Below are 27,024 nucleotides of genomic sequence, written 5' to 3'. Positions count from 1 at the left end.
GCTCAATAAAAACAATAAAAAAGGAAAAAATGTATCGTCAAGTACATCTTGAAAAAAAGAAAAAGAGAATCCACAGAATCAATTAACCTGGGCTCTTAGGGGCTCACAGAGACTGAACTGTCAACCAGAAAGCCTGGTCTAGGCCTAACCTCGGCCTTCTGCACATACCTTACAGTTGTATAACTTGGTCTTCTTGTGGGCCTCCTAACAGTGGGAGCAGGGCCTGTCTCTGACTCTTTTACCTGCTTTGGGGACCCTTTCCTCCTACTGGTTGACTTGTCCGGCCTCGATAGAAGAGAAGTGCCTACTCTTACCACAACCTGATCTGCCATGGCTGATGATATAAATGGGAGGCCTGCCTTTTTCTGCAGAGAACAGAGGAGTGGATGGGGAAGGTAGGTGAGAGAGTGAAAGGAGAGGAGGGAAAGAGGGAAAACTGATCAGTCTGGGAAAATTTAATTAATTAAAAAAGAGTTCCCGCAAAGATTAAGGCATTAAGAGAATTGGAAGATACTGTTTCAACACATGGATGCCTCAAGCTATTATTAAGGATGGGGGGCCGACTACAGAAACCATATTTGACAAGAACTGGTAAATGAGAAAAGCCTTCAGCTGGTTCACAAAGGCTGAGACTCACCTGAGAGGAGGAAGGTGCCACTGTCCTTGCCAACTAACTCCCACTGAGGGTTTCGGAATGCCTGCCTTTTGGAACGCTCTGAGACTGGGGGTTTGTAGGGCACATGCAGGATGAAGTTGAGAAGACGTAGCTGGCGCCCCTCCCAGTACTGCTGCATCTGCTGTAGGCTTTCTTGGGCATGAATTCGTTCCTTATCATACTGCCAGACCTGGAAAAGGTATGTCTCAGAAGCCAGAACTAGCTAGTGACTAAAGAAAGTTAGTCTTGAAATTGGGACTTGAAGACTGGGCCTGAGGCAGAACTCAAGGGCCTGGAGTGTGGAGGTCTCAGCTGTGAAGGAGGAGTGGAACTGTTGGCCTTTAGCGATTTACCGACCGCAGCAGCACTGAGCCACTATCGCTTGGCCCAGTCCCACTGCCTTCACTGAGCAGGCAATACCTAGAGTCAACCTGTGCCCTTTAGAGATCAAGGAAATGTTGACAGACATCTGTCGATCTATGTGTCCACAGCTTTGAGGCCACCATTCACTTCCTTCCATCAGGGGAAGCATTAAGAGTCTGGAACTGCCCATCAGATCCTCATCTGTAGATGGCTGGAGACTCTTCCTACCCTCCAGGAAGGTCATTAGTCCCAACTTCCCTCTCACCTACGTGCTAACCACCGCTGTCCCCATAGCCCAAGGGACTTGTAGGCCTTGACTGACTTCATTACAATTCATGGCTCCAATCAGTCCCCTCATCCTTGTAGGCCCACCTGATTAATTCTGTCTGCGAATTCCAGCAGTGGACAGTTGAGCAGCTGGCCCAGTGTGATAAGGTCGAAGCTTTGCAGACCGCCCAGCCCTAACACTGGAATAGAACAGGCAAGTCAGAGCAAGTCCTAGCACATGGTTGAGCAGAGCTCACATCCTAGAGCTCACTTCTACCCTAAGCCCAGACCAGCTTGGCCTGCAGTGCAATATCAGGAGTACAACACAAAGCCAAGAACTCAGAACCCAAGGTCCAGGCACAGCTCAACCCCCAGCTCTCAGACTCTAACCTGCATCCAATCCCATCAGTTGAGAGGACCCTGTGTTGTAATGAGGGAGCATAGGAATGTGTTTCTCCTGGTGAAATGAGTTTAGCATAAGTGGGAAAGAGGACACACAAGATCTCTAGCAGGAGCAGCAGGGGAATTGCTTAAACACTGTATCTTTCCCATCCATCTCCCAAACACACCTCTTAAGAGGGATTGGCAGTTAAAGTTCTGAAGCTGGAGGCTGCCCAGCTTGGTGAGCAAGGGCAGGTAGTTTCGAAAGTCCTCTAGCATGCGCATGCAGCGTTGTAGCACTGGACTGTGCAGCCCCAGGGTGGTGCTGAGCCATGCAGCCTCTGTCAGCCAGGCATCTGTTTTCTCCCGGGCCACAGAAAGACTGAACTGCACAGAGCAGAGTTCACTGTCAGACTGACACCCACCCACCACCACCTGGCCAACTTCTGCCCCAGGTGAGAGCTCCCGGAAGTACCTTGGTAAAAGCCATGCACTTCCACTCACTGAAGTTTTCAGAGATCATTCGGTAGAGCCTCCAGATACGCTGCTGCTGTACAATAGGCCGGTTCCCAGAAGTAGGTGGGGACATAGTACACTCATCCCCTGTGGAATAAGGCTGGTTGAGACTTCAGTGATTGGGGAAATGGGTCAGTGAAGAGCCCTTAATGAACAAAAGTCAAGGGGAAAAAAGGTGTGCTGCCTATATAAATCTGAGTTCAACAGTGGAAGTGGTGTCATCCAAAGAGCAATTATTTCAAAGAAAGGATTCCTGGGCAAACACCATAGTGGTAAAACAAAAGAGTTTCCCTTCTATTAGTCTCTAGCTCACCCACTCAATTCCAGTCACAGTGGACTTGATTGTAGCTCAGTTATACAGGCACACACTCTTCTGCCAGGGCCTTAGACCTGCAGCTCCTTCCTTATGGAAAACTCTTGCCACAGAGAACCACCGTTCACACCTTCACCACCTCCAACTCCAAGCCCTTGTTCAAATACCCATCCCATTAGACACTGCTCTCCACTCACTTGGCATTTTCAGACACTCTTGATCTGCTATGTTTTCTTTTAGATTAGCTATCACTTTCTAATATGCTGCATAATTTAGTTAGAATTTATAATTATTATTTATCATCTTTCTTCTGCAGCTGCAATATTGGGTCCATTATGGAAACTGTTTTGTCATTTGTTCATTGATGCACTTTGAGTTCAGTACATGGCAGTCACTAACCAAATAAGTGTTGGATGAATGAATAAGTGAATGAACTATCAGAAATCAAGGATGATTTTTTAAATCAAGAGGGTCTAAAGGAATAGATTACTTTTTACAAAAGCTGGGATTAGGTGAGGAGCTGAGGACAGAAGAAGGAAGTGAACACACTGCTGTCCTGTTCTCTGGGCCTAGTACCACTTGGCCTGACTCCTCTACCCTGCTTTTTTTATTAATACTTCAAACTCCTAACAGGAAGGGTCAAGTCTATGGTTAACATCAGTTAGGATGTGGGTTGAAGGCTTCCCAGTACTTAAAAAAGAGAGAAATTCCTAATGAAGGATGGTTCTAAAGCATTTCCTATTTCACCTGGCCATAAGGCCCAGTTGGTAGCTGACCAAGGAGCAAATCACAATGTGCCCTTCCAAAAGATAAGTGATTGCATATGAGAAAAGAGCCCATGCTGAACTTCTGTAGAAGAAGACTGGTCTCAGACAAGTAGCTCTGTTCTGGATGGCTTCTGTGGGAAGTGAGGCTCCCTTCAGTCTTTTTTCTAGATCCATTGGCTGGAGGCAGTAGTTACCGCACCAAGATCCTGACTATTCTTTTCTGTGATCTGCTGCTTGGACTGGGACAACACTGAACAATGCTAATTGTACACTTTCTCACTAACCAGCATTTAACCTGGGCCCATCACAATCTAATGAAACATTTAATTGTTTGTTTTCCCTACCAGCTTATGAACTTCCTGGATCCACTAACACACCTGAGACATGCAACAAATAAGGTTTTTGTCCTGCAATGCTTGTTTGTAAAAGAGACCAGTGAGGTATTGATTCCCAAGGCTTGCTTAAGATCACAGAAGACACAAGACCTGGAGTCCCAACCCTTATCTTAGCTGGAGGGTTCATCCTAGGGCGAAAGACGAGAAGGTGAAGATCAGTACCCGTGAAGGTGCTGTAAGCATAGCGTAGGTCATTGAAGTTGTTGAGTGTGTTCAAGAACTGGTGATCCAAGGCAGCAAGCTGGTGCTCAGTGCTCCTCTGATCTTGTGAAGGGTCCATGAAGGGACGAGACAGTGCTTTTGCCAACAGGCCCTCCAACTCTGTCAATGCTGCTGCCATCAACTGCTGCAGCTTGGGCACAATGGAATGTCGCTTACTGAGCAGGAACTCGGAAGCCTGGCTTCTCTCAAACTGAAAAGTCTCCCATATATCCAGAAGCTGTGGAGCAAGCAAAGGACAGTGAGATATGGTTATAGAGGAGGGAGGCTAGGAGTCATGAATGATTCCTTTAATTGTTCTCTCACCGAGATGTCTAGCGTCTCATTCTCAGTAATAAAATGGCCACAGTGGTTGCGGATGAGGTCATGGAGTGATCGGACGTATTCCACTCGTTCCTCCAGCTGGCAGTATTGCTCATTGGCTTCATTCAACTGCAGAGGATACAGCATGAGACCAGCACGCCAACAACCCTGCCTATCTCTTCGAACTCACCCTCAAGAGGCAATCCATCTTCCAGATTGGGCATCTGGAAGTTCCAGACCCAGTTTCGGCATTGAAACCATTTGAGATAGGAGAGTTATCTAGGATCTGATTCCCTTTTGATGTGGGTCTTAAATGCAGTCTAGTTCTTATCTCCCAGACCTGATGACAGGCAACATATCTCTGAATTACTTACTGTCCCAAGGAACAGAACCACGCCTCTTAAAGCAGTGCTTCTCAACCTTCCTAATGCTGTGACTCTTTAGTATAGTTTCTCATGCTGTGGTGACCCCCAAACATAAAGTTATTTCATTGCTACTTAGTAACTGTAATTTTGCTACTGTTATGAACCACAATATAAATATTTGTGTTTTCTAATGATCTTAGGCAGCCCCTGTGAAAGAGTTGTTGGATGTCCAAAGGGGACTGGCCCCACAGGTTGAGAACACTGTTTTAAAGCAAGACTCCATCTCATTCTTCAGGGTCTGCTCCTGGCATGAGGAAGCAGAGCACTGTACAAACAGGGCAAGAATCAGCAAGGACAAATGACATATGTAAGCATAGTTCAAGCGCATCAAACCCCATAAAGCTCAACAGAGATCTAAAGAGATCTGTTGTGTGCTGAGTCCTTGAGCAGGCAGGATATAGGGATACATGAAGAAGAAGGGATGAGGAGACCTCACCTTTTGGGAGCATTGTGCAATGGCATGGATGTCTGAGTTGATGGTTTGGAAGGTCTGCAAGAAATCTGTCATCTCTGTCATCAGATGCTGATTACGGCTCCAGCATTCACTTTGCACTTGCGCAAGAATGCTCTCCCTCATGTTGCTTAACTTGGATTCTAGGTACAAAAAAATATGGTGTCCGGTGATGCATGGAAAATAAGTACAAGAATTGATATAGAGCTGGGCAGTGGTGGCGCATGCCTTTAATCCCAGCACTTGGGAGGCAGAGGCAGGTGGATCTCTGTGACAGAGAAAAGTGAATGAGTCCCAGAGAACTTGGACAAAATGAGGACACTAAGAGAGACTTACATAGATCTAATCTACATGGGAAGTATAAAGTAGAAAAAGACAAGATCTCCTGAGTAAATTGGGAGGATGGGGATCTTGGGGGAGGGTTAGAAGTGGGGGAGAGGCAAGAAGGGGAGCAGAGAAAAATGTAGAGCTCAAAAAAATCAATAAAAAAAGGGAAAAAAGAAAAGTGAATGGGCAATCAGGAAGTTTCCTCATAATATGACAATAGAGGTAAACAAATGAACATAAAGGGACAATCACAAGGGATTCTCACAGTATGATAAATCACTGAGTTGCCTGGAGCCCCCAGCCCAGCATAGTGAAGGGAAGGGAAGGGGACCCTGAGAAGGCTTGAGGAGGTCTTTGCAGAGGCAGAGATTGAAATGAATATATGAGTAGTTTAACACTCCAAGCATGAACATGGAAATGCACGTTCTTGTCTATGTTTTGGAGTCTTTCTTCTTGCAGAAGGGATACCAAGAAGAGGGTTAAAGCTGCATCTTTCTATTTTTGTTTATTTGTTTTGTCCTTTTGGGTTCTTGTTTGCTTGTTTGTTTTAATGTAGTACATGCCACCAAGCCCAACTTGTCTTTTGTTTTTGCAGATTACAGAAAAGCAACTCAGGTAGATAAGGTTAGAAGACAATCTGCCCTTGGTAATATGAAAAACTTCATTGTCTGGGGAAGCAGGAATAAGGGGGCTATAAACCTTTCTCCGATGGGAAAAGGTACTTGTCAAGAAGCCCAAGTTAGGTGGGAGAGAGAATTGACTCTTTAGAATGTTCTCTGACTTACACACCCACACATTCATGTTTGTACATACATGCACCATGATATGGGAATACATACACACAGTATATAAATGTAATTTTTATTTTTTTATTACTTTTAATTGTGTGTATTGCGTGTGGGGGGAGCAATATGTATATGGAAGTGCAGGTGTCAGGGAATCCAGATATATTTGATTTCTTGGAGCTATACCTGAGAAGGATGCTGGGAGACAATTCAGATCCTCTGGAACAACAATAACACACTCATAACCATGGAGACAGCTCTCTAGTTCCAAGTGTAATTTTAAAAAAGAATGCGGTGATGGAGGAGAGTCATCTGCCTATGTTACTTTCATTGGTTAATAAAGAAACTGCCTTGGCCCATTGACAGGACAGAAAATTAGGTAGGTAGAGTAGACAGAACAGAATGCTGGGAAGAAGGCAGTGAGGCAGTCGCCATGATTCTCCGACCTGAGACAGACGCAGGTTAAGATCTTTCCCGGTAGGCAACCACCCCGTGGTGCTATATAGATACTAAATATGGGTTAAAGCAAGATGTGAGAATTAGCCAGCCAATAAGAGGCTGAAACTAATGGGCCAGGCAGTGTTTAAAAGAATACAATTTGTGTGTTTTTATTTCCGGGGCAAAGCTAGCCATGTGGGAGCCGGGCTGGATGAAAAGCAGGCCTGCTAGCCTCATCACTACAATGCAGGAGTAATATCCATATGAGATAATTCACTGACTCTTAAGATGGTTATAAAAGCTATCATTATTTTATATACTACCAAAAAAGGAAAAAATTAACTCGGACATGCTGTAATGCTGTAAGACACTTCTTAAGTTTAGATATGCTGAAATAGTCATGGGATATCAAAATGTCATATAAAAGTATGGAATACCAGAAAATCCAGTACTGAGTACTTATATGCCAGACATTATTTCAAGTATTTCACATGTGTTAACTTATTTTATTCTTATAGATCCCCTGGAATACATACTATTATATACTTATGTTATAAATAAGCAGAGGCTCAGAGAGGTTAACTGTATAGGTCCACATTACACAATGGTGGAATAATGAGTCATACTTAGAGAACTTTGTTTTACTCCATTATACTTCAGGTTACAAATGTATTATAAAGTTAGGCAAGAATACAGGTAGTCTGTGATATACACATATATCAAGTAGAATAGTATAATTATACTTTATTTTATATACTACATAATGTTATGTAAAAGTAAACATACCTACCCGCTATTAGCATCTATGCAACTGGTAGGTAGAACAGTGAGTTTGGAGGCAAACAGTTGAGATCCTCTGCGTATGGCACTTTCAGAGACTCGAAAAGAGTATTCAGAGAATTAGGCACCAAGAGCTGATAAAACTTACTAAGAAGGAACTTTTGTAGGGCACCCATGCTGAACAGCGCCTTTCTGTTGTTGTTGGTTGCTAGGGCACTGGACCAGCTGCTTTGGGACCAGGAGGGTTGGACAGGAGAGCAACAGTGACCCCACATGGCGGGAAGGAGCAGTGATAAGTGAAGTTTTAGGGCTCCTTGGGCCCATGAGCTGGATGGAGATGGACTGAGAAACTGTTTTGAGAGATAGTTAAAGGGAAAAGAAAGGAAAAGACTTGGTAATGGGTTGGGTGTGGTATATTTAATACCCTTCTCTGTTCAAGGGAGTTTGGGGGAAAAAAGGAGCAGAGTTAGCAAGTAAGGCGATAAAATATGATCAGCAAGAAGACTGAAGCTGACAGAGAGAATAAGAGAAAATAAAAAAAACATCAATACCTATGTTGGTCATTTCTAGAAGTAATTCAAAAATAAAGCAAAAAACAAAAAACAAAACTTTTGTTTTCCTTCCTATAACCTTGAGTGACACATTTTAGTAATCTAGGCTACAAATAAACTGAAGCTGTGGTCTCACATCATAACGCAAGTGAGAAACAGAGCTAGCTAGGAGGACACTAGCTCTGAACTGAAGAGCCCGTGGATCCTGGACTAGGGATCATGAATTTTACAAACTAGAAAGAGAACAGACTTCTGGGGCACAGCCAGGGAAAGGCCTGCCCAAAACAAAGCCAGAAAGAAAGTGAACCAATCACAGTATCTTGTTCCTACCTTGCCAGAACGAACCCCTGCCCAAGAGTTAGTTGTAAGTGTCAGAGGCAGAAACCTGTGAGGAGCAAAAGCCAGAGGGCTAGGCGAGCAGGATGCTTTCAAGTAAAGCAATCTGTCTCTAGGTCCCAGAGTCAAGGCTCTTACCTTCATAAAGAATGGAGGCGTGTGTGTGTGTGTGTGTGTGTGTGTGTGTGTGTGTGTGTGTGTGTGTGTGTGATAAGTCCAATATTTAATCTTAGCAATAAATACTATGGTTGGGACTGTGTGAGAATCAAAACAATTTGCATTTCTCCTAAGAAAACAAACTAGTGGCTTCCTAATCCATCCTGTCATGACCCTCTTTAAGGCCAGCTCATATAGTACAGGCACTCAGCTAGTACATGATAGCATGAGCCATCCTTCCCACAGGAAGGAAGAGAGAGGGAAGGTGAGGTGACAAAAAGAGGTAGTAAGCCAATAATTTCCCTTGAAAATTATGAAAACAAGAAATGACAAGAGGGCCAGGCAGTGGTGGCGCAAGCCTTTAATCCCAGCACTAGGGAGGCAGAGGCAGGCGGATCTGAGTTTGAGGCCAACCTGGTCTAGAGAACAAGTTCCAGGACAGCCAGGGCTATACAGAGAAACACTGTTTCAAAAAAAAAGTGACAAGAGGAAGAAAATAAAATGGACTGAAGAGAAAATAGAAGAGTATGCTCTTATGCTCCACTTTTCACATGGAGCTGTGGGAAGAGGCCTTCTTAAATGGTTCCGTGCTGAACATGAATAGTCACTGCATAGTGAGAATTGTAGTGTGCTGTGTTGTGGCAGAAAGAAACTGAATCCAACATTTACAAGTGTCCCTGGTCCCAGATGGCAGGAGATACCAAAGATAGCAGAACATTGATCCCACTGGGCCAAGATGCAGTTTCTGTCTTGGAAGTAAGGGATCCCAAGGTAAATAACAGGAGTAGTCAGCCTAAAACAAGTAGTAAGCCTAAGAGATAAGAAGAGGAACTCGCTGGGTGGTGGTGGCACACATCTTTAATCCCAGCACTCGGGAGGCAGAGGCAGGCAGATCTCTGTGAGTTCGAGGCCAGCCTGATCTACAAGAGCTAGTTCCAGGACAGGCTCCAAAGCTACAGAGAAACCCTGTCTCAAAAAACCAAAAAGAAGAAGAAGGAAGGAGGAGGAGGAGGAGGTATGGTAATGCTGACTCAGAAAAGGTGAGGGCTGGAGAGATGGCTCCAAGGTTAAGGGGACATGTTCATATATAAGATGGAAGTTTGGTTCCCAGTATCCATGTTGGGCATGATTCCAGCTCCAGGGTAACCAGTGTCCTCTTCTGCCTCCACTGGCACCTACACACACACTAAAAATACATTTAAATAGAAAAGGAAAGAATGGGCACAGAACACACACCAGCTACATCAGCCTGGGACCTAGCAGCACAGAATCATTAATGTCAAGAGGAATAGGACCAGGCAACAAGGTGTTACACTCTCTGCAGACAGTATATAACCCAGTGGGCTTCCCCAGTGCCAGTGTGCTGTGGAAGTAAAATGGAGTAAAGAATACTTGAGAATAAAAAAAATTAATGGTGCTGGAAATGCAAATCAAAATGACTCTGAGATACCATTGTATTACACCTGTCAGTACGGCTAAGAACAAAAACACTGAGGGCAGCTTATGCTGGAGAGGATGTGGAGTCAAGGGAACACTCCTCTACTGCTGCTGGTGGTAGTACAAACTTGTACAGCCACTTTGGAAATCAGTATGGCAGTTTCTCAGAAAATCTGGACTCAGTCTATCTTGAGACCCAGCAATATCACTCTTTGGCATATACGCAAAGGATGCTCAATCATACCACAAGGACACTTGCTCAACAATATTCATAGAGCTGGGCAGTGGTGGCACACGCCTTTAGTCCCAGCACTCTTGTAGGCAGAGACAGGCAGATCTCTGAGTTTGAGGCCATCCTGGTCTATAGAGCAAGTTCCAGTATAGGCTCCAAAGCTACAGAGAAAACTGTCTTGAAAAATAAAAAAACAATATTCATAACAGCATTATTCATAATAGCTAGGACCTAGAAACGCCCTAGATACCCCTCAACTGAAAAATGGATAAAGAAAACGTGGTACATTTACACAATGGAGTATTATTCAGCTGTAAAAAACAATGACATTATGAAATTTGCAGGAAAATGGATGGAACTAGGAAAAAAACATCCTGAGTGAGGTAACCCGGACTCAGAAAGAAACACGCTATGTACTCACTCAGAAGTGAATATTAGCTATAAAGCAAAGGATAACCAGACTACAATCCACAGCTCCAGAGAAGCTAGAGCCTTCTTCCACTAATTGATGGAACCAGATGCAGAGATCCACAACCAAACACCAGGCCAAGCTCTGGGAATCCAGTCAGAGAGGGAGGAGGGAATATATGAGCAAGGGAGATCAAGATCATGATGGAAAAATCTACAGAGACAGGTGAACCAAGCTCGTGTTAACTCATGAATTCTGGATGGACAGCTGTGGAGCCTCCATGGGACCAACTAGGCCCTCTGTCTGTGGGAGACAGTTGTGAAGCCTGGGCTATCTGAAGTGCCCCTGGCAGTAGGATCAGGATTTATTCTGATTTATCCAGATCCTAGCTTGTTAGAGCCCATTCCTATGCCATGCTCAGACTTAACAGAGATGGGAGGGGCTTGGTCCTGTCCTAACTTAAGGTGCCAAGCTGTGTCAACTCCCCAGAGGAGCCCTCACCCATTGGGAGGAGTAGATGGGGGTATGTGGCTGGGGAAGACCAGAAGCAGCGGGAGGAGAGGTTGAAGGTAGAACTTTGTTGGAATGTAAAATGAAATTTAAAAAATAATTTTTTTTAAAAAAAAAATCAATCGTATGTCAGGCAGTGGTGGCACACACCTTTAATCCCAGCACTCGGAAAGCAGAGGCAGGCAGATCTCTGTCAATTCGAGATTGTCTATAAGAGCTAGTTTCAGGACAGCCAGGACTGTTACACAAAGAAACCCTGTCTCGAAAAACCAAAAGTAAATAAATAAATAAAAAAATAAATCAATGGTGCTAAGAATTCTGAACTAACCAATATTCAATTCCCAGCAACCACATGGTGGCTCACAACCATCTGTAATGAGATCCGGTGCCCTCTTGAGAAAGAGACCTGGTCAGTTGTTCTCATCAACTTAGACCATGAAACCAAATACGGACAAGTTCAATAGAACTTGCCATATACGGGCTGCCCCGCATACTTCAGCATTGCCAGGGCATAAATTTCATTTTCCATTTCAAACATTCAAAATAGACTGAACTGGACCAGAGTGGTTGCTTTGGATAAGAAGAGTCGTCTAACTGGGAGAAGTGTGTTCTTTAGCCACTGTCCATAGAGTTAGGACTGCAAAGTGAGGCAAGAACAAAGAGTAACTTTTCATACATGCAAATAGTGGTAGAAATGTTAGCACCACTACATTCAAGAAAGGTGCACTCTAGATCCCCAAAAATCTGTATGAAGAAAACCAAGTACAGGCTAAGCGTCTTTTAAAAACAAGGATAGAAAAGTTTTCATCAATCAAATGATTCCTAATGAATACAGGGAATGAATGAAACAGAAGCTGACCTCTTGGACCATATCTTTGATAGCAAAGAGAAAGGGTTGTGAGCTAGAGCTTTGGTAGGCTCCAAAGGTCCCTGGAGGATATGCTAGTCCCAAGATGACGGTGTACATGTAGGTAAGGAAGGAAGATGTAGGGAAGATAAGAAGCACTTACCCAACTCTGTTTGAACATCACGGCCACTCAGGAGCAGCAACTTGCCTTTTGTCAGCAACTGGACAGGCACATTGGAGAGACGTTCCTTCCAAACTTTCAGCTGGCTGACTAGCACTACATAGTCCTTAATGGGGGAGCCTCTCAGGTCCTCTATCTTCTGAGGATCCCAAGCTTTTAGGAACTTATAGATGCCTTCCACCCACTGCTGTTCATTGCAGAATTCCCGAACCTCCTGCAGCATGTCCTAAGGGTAGATAAGGTGTGTAAGGCAGAGGCAGTGGCTATGATGGAAGCTGGCAGCCAGCAGCCCATTTCTCAAGCCTCTGTTCTCACCGTCAGCAGTGCCTGTTGGACAGCCAGTGCCTGTTGGATTCCAGTATTGTTGTCCAAGTCCTCCTGTACATGATTATAATTGGTGTGCAGATACTGACCCCGAAGTCGGTGCCCACGGACCTCCAGGACATCAGTAATTGCATGAGACTTCCAGGGCCACACAAATCCTACATTTGGGCCACAGAAGAGGCGAACAGCATCGCTGGGTTTTCCATGAAACTTGGGCATCAGGAATTCTGCATTTGAGTCCTGGTCTTTATCATCTAGTGGAGCACACAATATAATAGTTTATAAGCACTCTTCAGAACACCACACAAACCTCTCCTAAATACACACACTCATCACACACCATGCTGCTATTTCCTGATATTGAGTGAGTCTATACATACATCATCAACATTAACCAACACAGTACAACAAATCCATGTAAGGAGTGGATCAGCAAGAATGCACATGCTGAGAATAGAATTTGTTTAGTGTAATCAGGAAAGGAAATTATTATAACTTATCAAGTGGGTTTCAGAGTAATTAGATCTGAGAAGTAAAAATGCTGGAGGCTGAATAGAGTCTGGCTGACTGGCAAGTTGGGGTGTCATTACCACATCACCAACATCTGCAGAGTGGATATATAACCTGCCTTTTCTTCAACTTAATTCTGAATTGAACACTCAGATGGATTTAATTGGTGGGCTCTGCATCACCTGTGCTGTCTAGCTGCAAGGGGACAGGAAAGTACACTGAGGAGCATCTTAGCCTCTACAAAACAGATGCATGATTGAATATGCCAGTTCCCAATATCCACTCAAGGAATTATCCTTAGACCTGGCTTCTCCCTATAACATTTTAGGAACTGGTTTAATTGCCAGTGCCAGTATTTTTGGTAAAAAGAGATGCCAGCAGAAACAGCTGAGAGTTTACATCTCAAAACTACAAGCAGGAGGCAGAGAGCACACAGGAAGTATGGGAGATTTTTGAAGCCTCAAAGCCTGCCCCTGTGACACACCTCCTCCAACAAGACTGCATCTCCCATCCCTTACCAAATAGTTCTACCGACAGAGGAGCAAGTATTCAAGCCTATGAGCCTAAAGGAGCCACTCTCAGTCAACCACCACACTAATACATGAGGTCCACCTTCAGATTATATCCAAAATCCAGCTAATCTCCCCACACCTACCATCACTTTACCTCACCTTAACCAAGTCACCATTTTCTTTCACTGCCGTTACAGAGGCAGGCAACCACAGGGAGAGCTTAGAAGTCTGGACTCTGCTTGGCTTAAACTACACACACTCTCCATTGCCAACAACCTGAACTCTCCATCCTGCACTGAATTGTAGTTGAAGTGTAGAATCCATTTCAAACACTGAAATAAGTTATTCCCCTCAGCAACCTCTTAGTAACTCCCCTTTTGTGGTTAGTTTCCATTCAAATACTTTGCAGAATTTATCTAGGAACCAGAGGCAAGGGGGAAGGGACAATCCAGCATGAACCAGCTCAGGGTTCAAGCACAGTGTTCTGAGTGAACTTTTAGGGTAAATCCCCTATTTGCCATTTATGCCTATGCATAATTGGGCATGCTTATGCTTAGAGTCAGAGACATCATGGGAAAAGATACACATAGCAAAGTTAGGCTTACATAATTCAAGCTTGCTGATTAAAACAAAGAATCGACCACACTACCACTTAGCAGCACTCCTCATCTTCTCAGACCTCACAACACTTGGCACCCTAGCCCGCATGTCCCACTGCTCTCTGTCAGTGTGTCCTGTACTGTCTCTTTAAGTAAAACTTGCTGCTTTGCTATTTGTGTGTGCTCTTTCAGTTCTTTCAATAAGATGCTAAGAGCCTGGAAACTCGTGGTCCAGACAGCAACTCTTGGGCACATTACTGCAATAATCTAGTCTTTGCCTGCTTTGGCTCTTGTCTACAATATCTTATAGGCTGTTCCACATAGAAACAGTAACAGTGTTGCCAGAAGGGATTCTGAAATGATGGTTGTAAAAACCATTTTGAAATAACCCCAAATCCTCACAGGAAAATGACAAAGCAATTAAAAACTCACCTATATGCAATATTTAAACAACTAAGGAAAATGCACACAAGTTCCAAAGTACCAGTGAGTGGCTAGCCACTCCTAGCTTCAAGATACCAGCATTTATGGGTATGTAAAACACCAATACTTTTTGTCACTTAATCTAAGCTTACTTTTTGAAAATATGTGCCGAGTGTGATTCATATGTATTTATCAATATAAAATACAGACTCCTTTTCCAGAACCCTTTTCTTTTTATGAATTATCTCCTAAAATTAATTTTATTTTTCATTCATCTTCATGAAGACATATCAGTTGGATAGGAAAATTAAAAAACATCTAATGTTTTTAATGCTTTTTTATGACAACATTAGTACACTGAAAAGGGAATGTCAATATGTATTTCCTTTCTGATGGTTAACAAAGTTGAGGATTAGGGCTAGAGAGATGGCTCAGTGGTTAAGAGCACTGGCTGCCCTTCCAGAGAACCCAAGTTCAATTTCTGGCACCCATATGGCAGCATACAACTCTCTGTAACTCCAGCTCCAGGAGATTTGATACTTTCATACATACAGGCAAAACACCAATGCACATAAAATAAGAATAAGTAATAAAGGCCGGGCGGTGGTGGCGCACGCCTTTAATCCCAGCACTCGGGAGGCAGAGGCAGGTGGATCTCTGAGTTCGAGGCCAGCCTGGTCGGTCTACAAGAGCTAGCTCCAGGACAGGCTCTAGAAACTACAGGGAAACCCTGTCTCGAAAAACCAAAAAAAAAAAAGAAAAAAAAAGAAAAAAAGAATAAGTAATAAGTCATTTAAAAACTTTACTTTTTTTTAAGTTGAAGATTAATATCTCAACATCTTAATGAATTGGCCTATCAGAAATAATAAGGCCACATGAAGATGCTGAGCAAGCAGAACTTGTCAAACAAGCACACATTAGTTTAACAATCAAACTCAACAACAAATAAAATGCAATTATGATATTAGAGAAAACCCAGAATTTGGAGTGAACCGGTGAGCAGACAATGTATCCACATACACACCCACCACCACACACAATTACCTAAGTGCATGAATAAGCAAGCACCTGTACATAAGCACATGAGTTAGTGAGCACAACTCCCTCTGGACTCTCCTACCTCCCAATAGACATGCACAGTACCCAGGTTAGAGCTGCCCCATTACATCTAAGGCCTGGCAGGTGCTGAGCCTCTTGTCCACTTCCATGCCATTTGCATTCTACATGTGTCCCTCCTCTCCATGCAGACTTCCTATCTCCTGTGTCTGCCACTTTAAATACCTTCAGAATTCAGGGGATCCATGGAGGTTCTCAGGTCTGTAGACTGCACTACCTTCATGTTAGGAGATAGAAAAGGAACAGAAAAAGAGAAATAATGAGAGTTAAGCAGGCTGAGAAGTTTGGATTCAATAGAGGATAGGACTAGGAGTTCCAAGGGCCTACCCCTGCCCAATCCAAAAACCTTTAGGGCAGAGGTCTTGATAGATTGCAGGCCCTTAGTAAGACTCTGGATGATAGTTTCAACACAAGGCATAGGAGACAACTGGCCATTGTCATCAAAGACCAGCTGTGATAAGATAAAGGGGTTTTCTCTTGGGACCTGTAAAAAAAGGATCAGGAGAGGTTACAGGGCCAGATGAAAGGGCACCTTCCCTGCCCCCATGTAGTCTGGTCCCACCCTACCCACCACCTCACTTGCATGGTGTTGGCTATAAAGGAAGTTATTTCATCTTCTAAGATGGAAACAAGATTCTGACAAATCATGTAGTCAATCATGCGGGCAAACTTTCCCAGCTTCAGCAACCACGTTTCTGCCTGCTTCAGCTTCTTCTCCAGATGCCTGCACAACACCCTCTGAAGGTATATAGAGCCTTGGCCTTTCCTGATCCTGTTCCAGTTTTGCACTCTTTCCTGTAGGCCCTGTTGCATTTGATATGTGTCTTCGTGAACCTTCCAGGGTAGAAAGGTGAAACTAATTGCAGAGAAGGACAGGAAAGAAAGCAGCTACCCATTGGTCCCTGCAAGCAACGAGGTCTTGGTTTTCTGAACCTAGAGCCTAGATTTGCATGTGGAAGGTTCCTTTTTAGTAGAGACTGCTCCATATACTTTTAAATGACTTGAGAAGATGCAAACCAAGGACTTACATTCGCCGGGCGGTGGTGGCGCACGCCTTTAATCCCAGCACTCGGGAGGCAGAGGCAGGCGGATTTCTGTGCGTTCAAGACCAGCCTGGTCTACAAGCGCTAGCTCCAGGACAGGCTCTAAAGCTGCAGAGAAACCCTGTCTCAAAAAACCAAAAAAAAAAAAAAATCCCCCAAGGACTTACATTCAGAGGACTTACGTGTTAATGTGATAGGTCAGGCCTACCTGTGGAAAGGCCACAGGATAAGGCAGCTGACCTTGGTGGTACATACCTGTAATCCCAACATTTGAAATATGTAGGCAAGAACATCAGGAGCTAAAGGTCAGCCTGAGTTATAATGAGACCATGCCTCAAAACAAACAAACAAACAAACAAACGACCCAGGATGAACCTCAATTAGAAAAAGGGAGTGTCACAAGGCAACAAGCAGATAAAGATTGCATGATTAAAGCTAGTAATGATCACAGGATTTGGACTCTAACCATTAGGCCTGGGATGATGGAGCCTGCTGAGAAACATATATTCTATTACAAGATATTTATGGGCACTGACATAGACTTGCATTTGAGAAGTTGGTGTGGGGAATTTCTATGGGTTCTTCTTGGATCTAGAAAGATTTTAAACTGGCAGAGGCTGAAAGTTGTCAAGTTTCTGCATCTGTCCAGTTGAAGAATCTAAGAAGACATAGGAAAGCTATGCTTGGCCAGATGAACCCGATGGTCCCTGATGCTCCCCTGTTCCTTGCTATGCTCCACTGAGCTTGTGATTAGAGCAGACTGATGTCTGTGCATTGTATTTCTATTCTCTATGAACTCAAGTGTCCATGTTCTGCAACTCAGTTGAGCCCTAAGAAAGCACGTCCTTAAGCTGGTTGGTGACCAAAAGAGGAAGCCTGCTACGCTTGATAACACTAAGAAAACTTTAAGAAGAGTAAAATCAGAGGCTGGAGAGAAGGCTCAGCAGTCAAGAGATGGCTGCTCTTCCAAAGAACCAGGATTCAATTCTCAGCACCTAAATGATGGTTCACAACCAACTGTAACTCCAGCTCCAGGGAATCCTAAGTCCACTTCTGGCCTCTGTGGACATCAGGCACACATGCAAGAAAAACTCGCATATATGTAAAAAATTTAAAAATTAAAATTATTTGTTTACCAAAAGACACAATTAAAACAGTGAAAAAATAAGCTACAAACTTGTCATACAATTGATATAGGATTTACATTTACAGTGTATAACAAATTCTGTGGGAGTAGAACATTACTCTCACACATACCAGCGAACACAGCACTTCTGAATCTGCTACAGACATGTAGCACCATATGCACCAAACACTTCTTCAGCAAAGTCCAAGTGTATATCCCATACTTAACTCTGAGACTATCTGGAAACAGCCTTGGCTCCCTTTTCAGATGACAATCACAATGGATTGTCTTCGTCCAATTGTGTTGCTATAACAAGTTACTTGGAACTAGATAATTTATAAAGAACAGAAATTTATTTTCTCACAGTTGTGGAGGCCGAGAAGAGGCTTCTTTCCACATCCTCCAGTGAGAGGAAAAGGGTGAAGAAGGGGAGGGGGCAGCGGCAGAGCCCTCAAGGTTCTATCACCTTCCAAAGGTTCCACCTCCTATTACTGCCACAATGCCACCTGGTTTAAACACCAACAAAAGCATAAAAACAGGTGACAGGCAAGAGGCACGAACCTGACATGACACCTAGAGTACTCGATGGGAATGTGGACCTCAGATACAAAGCAGTCATAATTAGGATAGATTCCATCACTGTATTCTTCTACTAGCCATGGAGGCCTGCCACAGGTTCAAGATAATCCCAGATGCATGAAAGGTAAGAATTCTAGTTCTTAATTTCCTGAATGCCCAATTGCTTCCTGTTAGCACAAACACCTGACAAAACAGACCTTTCTTTTCCCCCTGCTCCTAGGCCAGGAACAACCCTTAGGGAACATTAGGATCCCAATTTTTTTCTCATTTTTTGTTGATTCATCTGTCTTGGAATAGAAACTATAGTTGCTGAGCAGAAAACTGTGTCTAATCCAACAGCAGGATCCAAGTCACACAGAGGTCCCAGGGTAATCAAGAGAAGGCTGGAACTCTGGACAGCTCTAGTTGGAGAAAAGGCTCACAATAAAGTAAAGCCTCTTACCAGCTGAAGGATGGATGTGCAGAGATTCAGAAAGCGACAGAACACTCTCAGAGCCCTGTGATTCTCTTTGGCTATTGCCTTCTGCAGGTCCAGAAGCTCATAGCTCTTATCTGGCTCCTTGGGTAGCCAGGACACAGAACGAAACTCCTGAAGAAGCCTAGAATCAATAAATTAAATTAGTTAGAGCTGGTATCCCAGCCATCCCTCTTTCAACACCTTTGAACTCTTCCCAACCCAGTTCAACCCAGACTGAGCAAATGTAGTGTGGAGCGGCGGGCAGGCCTGCTTTTCATCCTGCCCGGCTCCCGCATGGTTAGCTTTACACCCGAAATAACAACACACATTGTATTTTTTTAAACACTGCCTGGCCCATTATTTCTAGCCTCTTATTGTCTAATTCTCACATCTCTTGCTTTAACCCATATCTAATAATCTGTGTAACACCACGAATGGTGTCTTACCGGGAAAGATTCAGCATGTCTGACCTGATGGCTGGCTTCATCGCATCTGTCTCCCTGAGGAGAGGCACAGTGGTCTGCCCCAGAGAGGAGAGGTGGGGCAACTGTCTGAGCCATCTACCTCACTTCCTTTTTCCTGTTCTGTCTACTCCACCTATCTAAATTTTGCCCTATCAAAAAGCCAAGGCAGTTTGTTTATTAGCCAATGAGAATCCTCCATCATTTCCCCTTTTTCTGTTTAAACAAAAAAGAAAGGCTTTAACATTAACATAGTAAAATTACATATAACAAAACAGTTATCAAACAAAAATTATAGTTACAATATTTATATCTACTTTATCTTTTATCATAACTAAGGAAAACTATATCTATCCATTCTTCAACTCCATCAAAGACTCCAGAAGGATATATTACCTAGGTGAACAAGAAGTAAGCTACTTCCAAAACTCTAGAAATCACAGAGACATCTCGCTGCCTGGACAGTCACCCAAAGTTCCTCTGTACCGTTGGGGCATCCATCTTCGGCCTTCAGGCCCATAGTTTCCAGCAGACATTTCCATGATGCAGGAAATTTCAAAGGCAGTTCATTCAGTATCTGCTGTGTCCTGCAGAATGTCTTGAAGACTCTTTCATGAATCAGGAATCCCAAAGAATCATCTCATCTTTAGGCAAGTTCAGCAGTCCTCTCTCTGTGGGTTCTTTGTGTCCAGTTTATGCAACAGTCCAGGCAAAAACAGTTTCTTGCCCAAATGGCTATCCAGCTCCATAAGGATCCTCTTCGATGCCCATCATCTTCTTGAAGTAGATTGGTGCTGCCAGGAGCAGACGTGTCTCATTGTCATGAAAAGCCATAAGTTATTAAAACATTTAAGTGGAATATTCTGTAGTCTTTGAAAGATATTAGGAATGCCTATCTAACTGAAATATATCTCTATATATCTAGAAAATCTAACTAACATGACTACAAGCTTTACTATTATTGATGACTATTCATTAACAACTTATATACATTACATTTTTAAAATGAACTACACAATCACAATACCTTAATCAGTATCAGAAATACATATACATATAACAAAATTGACCTTAAATTTATATCAATTGAGTAAAATTTATACCAATGTAAATTATTCATATCTATATCATTTCCCCCTTTAAATGTAAAAGAACATTTATAAACAATATCTGGGAATATGTTCGTAGCTATTTCTATCCAAACTGCTTCCTGCTGAATAGGGGCGCTGTTAATTAGATCCTTTACTGTATAACCTGTCTCCCAGGTTCATCTCAGTCATCAGTTGGGTGAAGTAATTTTCTGAAGGTGTTCACAGCAACCTTTCAGGAGGGCATGGTCTATCATACCATATTGGGATAGAAGCAATCCATAGGGTTTCATTTTCTGTAAAAATAAAAGAATCTCTTTTCCAAAGTATCATATCCTTAGATCCAAATTCTGAAGTCAAGGTATTTTCAAAATATCTATCTTGGATTAGTTCAGCAGCATTTGTAAACAAATATCTTTTAGCAGCTCTTGCTTCTTCCTCAGCATTCAAACAATTCAAAGAGAGCATAATAGCATACATTATCAAGAGTCTCTGTGTATTTTCCATCTTTGTGCAGCTTTGTTTTAACCTCTATTTCTTTTATTTTTACTTTTATTTTTTGAGACAGGTTCTCTCTATATCTTTCTCCTGTAATAACTCTGTAGGCTGTTCTTGACCTCTCAGAGATCCATCTGTCTCTGCCTCCCCAGTGCTGGGATTAAAGGTATATGCTACAACACCTTGAACTCACAGAGACCTGTCTGTCTCTGCCTCTCAGGCATTGGGATTAAAGGCATGTGCTACCACACCTTGAAGTCACAGAGGTCAATCTACCTATGCCTCCCAAGTGTTGGGATTAAAGATGTGTACCACCACAATAAACTACTTCCTTTTTTTCTTTTTCTTTTTTACTTTTAAGAACTTTAACTAGCCTGCATATATTTTTAACACATTGTAAACCATTTAGACATTTTCTTCGACTTTGAATCTTTCTTTTACTGTATATCTCTCTCTTTTTCTAATCACATGAGTCTAATTTATCAAACAATATCAGTAGGACTAAAGCCGTGACTTTGGCGGCTAGATCCAGCCCATTTCTTAGCTTTCCAGCCTCATGGCAGAGGTACTGGCTGTAGCCATGTTTATCACCACAACTCTGTGGCAGTTTCAAGGTACTTGCCAGCAAGCAAGCTGCAACAGTGTTAAACAAAAATCAAAAGCTCCATAGTCAGGACTGCCTGCTTGAAAGAGTCAGAGTTTGCCCTGGCAGGACGGCCCAGAAAGCCGGCACTTCAAAACGGCACAACCTTTTTCCTGCTACGGCTGAAAACCGAAAAACATTAGTAAATTTTCATCAACACTATTTAAGTGTTTCGTAGCAGGACCTCTTAAAAGAGCTGCAGGGTTTTGCAGCTAAAGCTGAGTCAGGAAGCCTCTCTTAGATGGGAGCGCTTGCTAGCCTCTAGCAAGCAGAGCCAGACCCGAGAAATTGCTGCTACTGAGAAAACATGCTTTACTCTATTCTTTCCCAAGCTTTCTCAAGCTTTCTGTGGATTCAGTTATCCACGCTGGGCGCCAGATGAAGGCGTAAATCACAAACAATCCCACACCAGTTTGGAATTATGATTAATAGAATGGTTATTTATTTAAAGGGGAAAAACTTACAGATCACTGTCCCAGACAACAGCCCTCTGAGCAATCAGGAAGGGAGCCTAGTTGGCAGAAGTGGAGCCGGAAGCCAGAGAGCAAGCAGAGGGAAGTGGCCACATTTTTAAAAAGAGAGACCACGCCCCAATGGGCTGGTATCTCAGTGGCTATTGGCTGAAGGAGCAGAAGGAGCTCCCGCAACAAGCAAATGTTTACATAGACTGTAATATTCCCAGTGACCAATGACAGTTACCAGGTGGAAAATGATTTAGAAAAGCCTCATGGAATGAACAGATGCTCATACCTAGTAACCTTTATTCCAAGAGGGGCTCAGATAAATCCCAAGATATGAAAAGACAAGAGATCCTGGGAATAAGGAAAATAAGGTCCTAAAAAGTCAAGGTTGACAGGCACATGATTGGATCAAAGGTAATTAAACCTCAGTTTCTAGAGTTGACTGCCACTGAGGAAGCTGCTCCTGTTCTCTGCCCTCCCTGCTTCCCCAGAACTCCATCCATAGCTCTGAATATTCCTTAAAAAATATGAACAATCCCAATAAGTAGTAAGGATGATTACTTAATGATGAATATACGGTATCTATCCTGTACCTGCTAAAGGGCAACAAACATATAGTACTTTCTATCCATAATCTCATGTAATTCTTGCTATTTGCACTGCGAAGTTCAAATCTATAGGAGTTTGCAGACCACTGATTTCAGGCTCAAAGAACAGACTCAGACCTAACAGTCCTCAAAACTCCAAATCCTTATGATTTATACCATCACCAGGTATGGGGACACATACCTGTAATCCTAACGTTTGGGAGGCTGAAGCAAGAAGATCAGAAGTTCAAAGCTAACCTTAGCCTATGTAGCAAGTTAGAGGCAAGCCTGGGGTATATGAGACCCTGTCTCATAAAACAACCAGAAAAACAAAACAGCTAAAAAATTAAAAAAAAAATAGGCCGGGCGGTGGTAGGGCATGCCTTTAATTCCAGCACTCAGGAGGCAGAGGCAGGAGGATCTCTGTGAGTTCAAGGCCAGCCTGGTCTACAAGAGCTAGTTCCAGCTACACCGAGAAACACTGACTCTAAATAAATAAATAAATAAATAAATAAATGCCATTATGATTACTAGGCAAGTCTAGAGGATGGTACCAGCCTAAAGTAGAGGTTGCAAACTGGTATCCATTGCATCAATTAACTGTGCACTGTTAAGAATTAACCCTCATAGTCTTTTAATTAAAAATTGAACCCAACAACTAAAATTTTAAATTTTTGTAAATCCGGCAAGATGGCATTTGCTGTTACCAAGCCTGATGACCTAACTTCAGGCTCCAAGTCCCACATGGTGGAAGAAAGGAAAGAACTGACTCCCACAGTTATTCTCTGACCCCCCCCCCCACACCACACCACACAGAGAGAGAACACATGAACATGAGCACACACAAATAACTAAAATACAGTATTTTTTCAATATTTTATTTTTTAAATTTAAATTTTACCATGATATGTAGATCTCTAGGAAATCCTAAAAAACAAGCTGATCACAGTGGACCTATTCAGCTGACCAGAACGTCAGTTGGTTGGAGCTGAGAAGTGGCTGTTCTTTCAGAAGATTCTCCACGCTGCTGTGCTGTGACCCCTAATGTCTCACTAATCACGGCCTTCTTTCGGTGTGTGCAGTTAGGCTCTCTGAGCCTTTGAGCCTGCAACTCCTAGCACAGAAGACACCCGATGCACCATGAAGGAAAGGCGAGCAAGGGATAAAAATAGGAATAACCAACTGTCAAAAAAAGTATGGGTGTGTTTGAGAGAGAAATGGAGGGGATTAAAGAATTTCTGGGTTCAAATGTCTAAGTTTGACCCATAGGCTTAGTACTTAGTTGTGTTTACTTAAAATAAGTTGGTATAGAAGAACATATAATTACATGAAAATATATATTCAGAATACTGGTTACATAACAATATGTAACAAATGATATTTTGTATATGATAGGAGAAAGGACTAGAAAAATAAAATGTAATAGTGCTTATTTATGAATGGTAAAATTATAGTTTTTTGTGCTTTTTGTATTTTATAAATGGACATGGTATTTCCTTTTTCCAAATAGTTTTTTGTAGTTATTTAAACAAAATGTTGAAGGTTAGAGATATAGTTCAGTGGTAGAGCATTTGCCTACTATGTTGGAGGCACTAGATTCAATCCCTAGCATTTCAACATACACATAAACACACCAAAATCCAAAACCAAACCCCAAATCAACAACAACAACAAAAAAAAAATCAGTAGGGTCTGTTATGTAACATAGGTCAACCTCAAACTCTTGGTCTTCTGCCTCAGCCTCTGAGAGGACTACAGGTGTGCCCACCATGCCCAGTCCCCAGCCTCTGAGAGGAGGACTACAGGTGTGCCCACCATGCCCAGTCCCCAGCCTCTGAGAGGAGGACTACAGGTGTGCCCACCATACCCAGTTCCCAGCCTCTGAGGAGAGGACTACAGGTGTGCCCACCATGCCCAGTCCCCAGCCTCTGAGAGGAGGACTACAGGTGTGCCCAGCATACCCAGTATGCAAAACTGAAAAATCCATGGCAGGTGTGTTTGTAATATTTCACCTGCTAATATGGAGCAGCCCAGCTCCAAAGTGAGGAACAGCCAAGAGCAGATTACTCTTCAGGAAAGTCTGGATTCGGTGCAGTCCGTGCAGCCTCACATTCTTCTTCCAGCTGCAGGTTAGAGGTGAGTGTCAATACGCTCCCATATTTCCCTCATCCAGGTCTCTACCCAAATCCAACTCTGTCATTACCTACCAGGTCAAAGCCTTTTGTAAGAGGCAATTCTTAAAGAATGGAATGCGCTGGAGCTCGTGCCAGATGGTGGAGTTGCGATGCCAGGTACCCAGTGTCATAGTTTCACTGCCCTCAACAGGATGCACATGCAGGATCCCAAAGGGAGAAAAGATGTAGTGTTCGGGATTCACCTGGTCCGGTGGCACCACTACCAGGTTGTAAGGCCTGTTTTAAAATGAAAACCATCTCTGACTAGTGAGAACCGAAGAACTTGTGCACATATCCTGAGGAGACCCAAGAAGGATGGGGAGAGAAAAAGGAGATAGGAGGTAGAAAAAAAGTAGGAAAGATGGGAAGACAGCAGAACAGTATTCAAACTAGAATGATTGAACAAATCCTAAGAAATTTAAGCCAGAGATAGAGGAGAAAGAAAAAGGCATCTAGCCTGTTAGCCTGTTCCAAGTTCTCATCTTCAGATACAGAACATCTCATGAAATTTAGGACATCATCTGTGTAAGCTTCAGTATTCTTTTGTGAAAAGCTAAGATGAATAATCCTGCCATTGTGATATTTCTTCATATTTTAAGATACATTGCCATTTTGACAATGTTGAAGTGTGTGTATGGTGGGGATGGGGTGTTTTAATAGTGGCTATCGGAGCCTGTAAAGGCTGTGAGTGAGGGAAGGATGGAAAGAGGAACTTAGGGTGGGGGTGCAGCTCAGAGGTAGAGCACTCACCTAGTATTTGTGAGTTCCTGAGTTCCATTTAAGAGCAGAAGAAAAAAATGGGTCGAAAAGGAGAAAGTGAATGAATGCAGCTGGTATGGAATTGGGAGGGTCTCACCTTATTTACTTGTTTGTTAGTCTTGCTGGTTACAAAAGAGGCCAAGAGGTAAAAGAAGATTTTAGTTCCGTCTAAACACAGGATGATTTTGGAAAACCAATGTTTCCCTAACATTGAGATCTCGACATGTGATTCTTGCACTGAAGTTAGATAAGGTCAGCATTAAATGTGCTCCTGAGGCTATAAATAAATGCTTTCCTTGTTTCAAAAAAAAAAAAAAAAAAAGAATAAAGAACAAAAGTAAGAAAGGCACAGTTCAGACAAGAGGCTGTGAAAGTGAAGAGGGGTAAAGAGGAGCTGGAGAGGGCAGAGGAGGGGGCAGGGAACCTTGAGGCCTGAGAGGGGGTGAGCTGGAGAAAGATAGGAGTGGGGGTGGGGCTCTTACTTAAAGTACCGGTCAGGAGCCACATTGAGGTAGAGGAAGTGGATCTTCCTCTGGTACCAGTTTGTCTTTAGAAGGGATTTCACTTTACTTTTCAGGAAGGAAGTCTTAGAACTTTTCTTCTTGAAGACCTTCTCCTCAGGAGATTCAGAGGCAAGCTGAGACCTGAATGACAAAATGAATCAGGGAGAAAAGCAGAACAAGAAGGTCAGTGCCTAGACGGGGGCTTTGCCACCACTGGCCACGAAAAGCAGGAATTAGATCAAGTGACGGGGGGGGGGGGGGGGGGGCGGATGCAGGTGGTACAGTCAGAGCCTGTCTAATCTACACTCAAAGATGTTGCATACCGAGCAAATGCAGTCAGCCCATCATGCATTGGTCAACTGTAAACAACTATAGCCAGCATGAAAAACTTTTCCTGATAAACGATCCAACTAGACTGACTGTGATTACTGCAGTAGTGTTATGTAACATTGTATACCGTACTAGGAAGACATTATTTTTCTAGCTCATTCCCCTATAAGCCCTCTGTCCTACTCATCAGCAATAGGCTTTGATAGTGGACCAAATCATCTTAACTACTATATCTGTGATCAAAAGAAGATATCAAGTTCAAGACTTGCCTGGCTACAGTGAATTCAAGGTCAACAGAGGCAACTTAGTAAACCACTATCTCAAAATAAAAAGTATGAATACAACTAAACTTTTGGCTCAGTGGGTACAGCAGTTGCCTAACACTCCTGAAGACCCAGGTTGATCCCAAAGTCCCAGCATGACAAAAATAAAAAATAAAAACATTATTTCCTTAGTAGTGAGGTTACATAATCACAAAATCAGAAGTATTGGCTCCTGAACAGATCCCTAGTGTCCAGTCTGAATTCAGGGCTCATTCGTTTTGATGTCATAGACAAACAGCTACTGTCCCCAGCCCCTCCATCTGCTGTACCTAACTGGTTGGATGCTCAACCTTGCCTAGCTTCAGTCTCATCACATTCTTCTTTGCCTGCATAATCTGAGCTTCTCCCTTGGTTTCCTTTGCCTTCTCTCATACTGTCTCCCCAGTCTGAAGGACAGTGTGCCCTCTATTTTCTGCAGGGTCACTTTCTTGTGTGTTTGCTAGATCCATTACTCTGCTGTATTA

The 27,024-nt window shown here is 43.0% G+C and overlaps 1 protein-coding gene across 1 annotated transcript in view; it reads right to left on the bottom strand.

Annotated features, from left to right (window-relative positions):
* The window catches only part of Dnhd1 (dynein heavy chain domain 1), a 62,063-nt gene that overhangs the window by 32,177 nt on the left and 2,862 nt on the right, over positions 1–27,024 (bottom strand). The window contains 16 exon segments of the mRNA XM_038334943.1: positions 638–845; positions 1,391–1,485; positions 1,855–2,053; positions 2,142–2,269; positions 3,820–4,122; positions 4,125–4,308; positions 5,041–5,198; positions 12,027–12,270; positions 12,360–12,622; positions 15,694–15,745; positions 15,875–16,012; positions 16,108–16,362; positions 18,719–18,875; positions 24,484–24,594; positions 24,679–24,882; positions 25,887–26,048. Of these exon segments, the coding sequence (XP_038190871.1) occupies positions 638–845; positions 1,391–1,485; positions 1,855–2,053; positions 2,142–2,269; positions 3,820–4,122; positions 4,125–4,308; positions 5,041–5,198; positions 12,027–12,270; positions 12,360–12,622; positions 15,694–15,745; positions 15,875–16,012; positions 16,108–16,362; positions 18,719–18,875; positions 24,484–24,594; positions 24,679–24,882; positions 25,887–26,048 (2,861 nt within the window).

The sequence above is a fragment of the Arvicola amphibius genome, chromosome 1 (genome assembly GCF_903992535.2).
Source record: "Arvicola amphibius chromosome 1, mArvAmp1.2, whole genome shotgun sequence".
NCBI classification, from domain to species: Eukaryota; Metazoa; Chordata; class Mammalia; order Rodentia; family Cricetidae; genus Arvicola; species Arvicola amphibius.
This window is presented reverse-complemented; position numbering and strand designations above follow the sequence as displayed.